This window comes from Empidonax traillii, unplaced genomic scaffold (genome assembly GCF_003031625.1).
Source record: "Empidonax traillii isolate 1590-97213 ecotype Southwest subspecies unplaced genomic scaffold, ASM303162v1 scaffold2573:size55577, whole genome shotgun sequence".
NCBI lineage: Eukaryota > Metazoa > Chordata > Aves > Passeriformes > Tyrannidae > Empidonax > Empidonax traillii.
In genome coordinates this window covers 52,535-55,577 of record NW_020957766.1, presented here as the reverse complement: position 1 = coordinate 55,577, position 3,043 = coordinate 52,535, and the positions used below count along the sequence as shown (strand labels likewise).

The following is a 3,043-nucleotide window of genomic DNA, read 5'->3' as shown; positions in this document are numbered from 1 at the left end:
TCCCCCAAAGTGCGGTTTCCCTACTAACAAAAAAAGCTGGTGTCTCCAGAAGCAAAGGGAAGGCTTTGTGGAGGGACCCACACACGGAGGGTTCTGTGGGGATGCAGAAGGGCTCAAAAAAGACCCGGAGCTTACAAGTGCCCTCCCACCAGGGTCACTCAGGACCCCTCTGCTTCCAGTTCAAGGTGTCTGTGCCCTTCAGGCTGCCCCAGGTGCCAGAGGGTGGGTGGAGTTGGAGCTGCAATCCACGTACCGGTACCGCTCCACGGAGCTCTGGCTCGTGTGCCCCACGTAGGAGAACTTCACCGAGGTCCTGGCAGGGGCCAAGAGCAGTTAAAACCATCACACAACTCCTCCTCCTGCTGCCCCCCTCCCAGCCTAAAAAGTGCAGGACCCCTGGAGGTTTTTCCTGCAGGGATAGGCAGGGCTGGAAGCGCAGCCTCTGGGGAGAGCAGAGAAGCACCCACCTCATGAAGATCACGACGTTGTGGACCTTCACCTTGGGGTATGTGCAGAAGAAACTGGAGGAGACCAAAGCAGAGGGTCAGCACTGGGTTTCACAGTCGCCAACAACGATTTATAATGATTTTTTTTTTTTTTTAACAATTATATTTATAGTTATCGTCACCACAGTAATTTCCCACTGGTGTTAACTCCAAAACCACATCAGGACACCCCGACAAAAGGGCATTTCAAGTGATTTTTTTTGTTTGTTTGTTTGTTTGTTTAGCAAACAGCTGCTTTCCAGGAAGCCAGGAGAAAAACTGGGTCATTTTCAAAGCCCAGGTTCCTCTGCAAACTTTTTAATAGAAGCCCCTTCAACCCCACCCTCTCTCCCCCAGCTCCCTCCAAGGAGTAGCAAACCCTTACTACACGTAGGAGAAAGGTCCACCCAGCTCTGCCTTGACGGTAAAATTCACCTGTAACAGATAAAAGCAAACATTGCTGATGTGCAGCTCGAGCACCCCCTGGTTTTTTTGGGGGGGGATTTCCCGCTTGCTGACGCCTTTGGGGCCATGAGATGTGGGACTGAGCAGGGCTCTGAGGTGCAGCTGAACCGCTCTCAGTGCCCAGGTTTCCCCCTTGAACCTCTGGGGGACAGGAATTACCAGTTTGTCACTCAGGGGGGGGATGCTGGAGACGTTGGTGACCTGCTGGGTGCCCACCACCGTGTTCATGTACTGCACCTGGCTGCTCAGGCTGGCCACTGCCACCGAGTAGAAGTTGGAGTTCCTGATCCTCAGGGTGGCCTGGAGGGAGAAAAAGAAGAGATGTGGACGGCAGGGACCTTTCCCAGCAGCTCCAGGTTCATCCCTCCCTACAGAAGGCACAAAACCCGTGGGAAAACTTTACCGTGACAGCCAGAAGGACGACGGAGTTCTTGTGGTCGAACCACACCTGAACCACTTTAATCCCCTCGTCCTCCACCAGCACGGAGTGTGGGAAGAGGAAGAAAACCACCAGCCCGCAGGCCAGGAGGCAGAGCAGCACCGAGAGCAGGACATAGAGCTTCCTGGGGAAAAGGCAGGGAAGGGCTCACCTTTCTGTGCCCTCCCAACCCTGGGGAGACTCTGGATCTGAAAACCACCCCCAACACCCACTCGTTCCTCCTTGGCACAGACACGGACGCTGCTCTGAATTTTCAGCATCTCAGTTGCTCAAAACCCCCCTTTTCGAGCAGTTTATTTTCTGAGCAACCACAGTTTTGGGCTCACCCCCTCCCCCACCCCCTCAAAGTGTTTCCCAGCCGGGTGGTTTTGCAGATGCCCTCAAGAAGCTTCAGCAAGTAAAAGGATGGTGGTTCTGGGAACTCTCCCCCCCCAGCGGGATTTCACGGGGGAGGATTCAAAGTTACACTTTTAAACTGGCTTTGTCGGTGGGAGGGGATGAAAACAGATGAAGGAGAAGCTGCAGACTGGGGTGAAGGGTTTAGCTGCAGCAGTAAATGGTATAAAAATGAGCCCTGTTTGTAAATCCTCCCCTCTGTGAACTCACGTTCTCTGGGGACGAAGCCTTTGGTCGCTGTAGGGGATCAGGGCCACCAACTCATTCACCTGCTCTGGGGAGCAAAGGGAAGCAAAGGGAAGCGTTATCTCATCCCACAGGTCAAACAAACGACATTTCTATGAGCAACTTGAAACAAAAATTCATCATTTACAATAAAAACGACTTAATATATCGCCTTAAACACTTGGTAAAGGGGTGTTTAGGGCCAGAGAGGAGCAGTCACCTGTGGGGATGCAGCCAGTGCCTTGGCAAGTGGGACAAGTGATGCTGTCCTGGCCCGTGAATTCAACGTAGGGGAACTTGGCAATGTCTTCCACACGGTCTTGGCTGTCGAGTAAATCCTCCTCCTCCTCCTCCTCCTCCTCCTCCTCAGCTGCCTTCCTCTGCCTCGGGGCAGCGCTGCTGCCGGAGGGGAGGGGAAAAACCGAACCCATGGCAGCTGCTGGGGGAGGGTCCCTTCACCTGGACACCCTGGAGGCAGCAGGAGCAAGTGGGGGTCGTTTCAAGGGGGTTTTTAACCCGCTCGTGGACAAGGGGAGCACAGCCCCGAAGCCCCCCCCTGACACCCCACCCAGGAGGGCTCATTCCCAGCCCCTCAAACCATTCACCCCAAAACCCAACGGGCTCCACAGGCACACCCACGGCCCTCCAGGACCCCCAAAAGGAGAGGCAAAGGGCAACCTCCTCCCTTCCCCAGGCAGCAGCATCTTCTCAGACATCCCCCTCCCCGAAAATAAGAAGTACCAGGCCTGGTGACGCCCCCAGAAACACCCCAGAGACCCCCAGACCTCACGACAGGACTACAGACCCCCTGGATGCCCCCCAGGAACCCCCTGGGACCAGAAACACCTCCAGGGACCCCCAGACAGGAACCATCCCTGGTGCCAAGCCCTAAGACACCCCCAGACCCCCTTGGATCAGAAACACCCCCAGAGAACCCCCCCAGGGGAAGAACCATCCCTATCCTGACCCCCAGGACCCCCCAGAACCCCCTCTCAGGGACCCCCCAGATCTCTGGGATCACAAACACCCCCAG

General features: G+C 55.5%; 1 protein-coding gene across 1 annotated transcript; it reads right to left on the bottom strand.

Annotated features, from left to right (window-relative positions):
- Nucleotides 1-195: 195 nt before the first annotated feature.
- TMEM106C (transmembrane protein 106C) lies at nt 196-2,552 on the bottom strand. Its single transcript, XM_027909982.1, has 7 exons — nt 2,231-2,552; nt 1,996-2,059; nt 1,354-1,513; nt 1,110-1,250; nt 871-920; nt 468-521; nt 196-313 (listed from the first exon to the last, which is right to left on the bottom strand). Exons 1-7 carry the CDS (start codon nt 2,439-2,441, stop codon nt 199-201), a joined length of 795 nt encoding a protein of 264 aa, XP_027765783.1. The 5' UTR covers nt 2,442-2,552; the 3' UTR covers nt 196-198.
- Between the last annotated feature and the right edge of the window lie 491 nt (nt 2,553-3,043).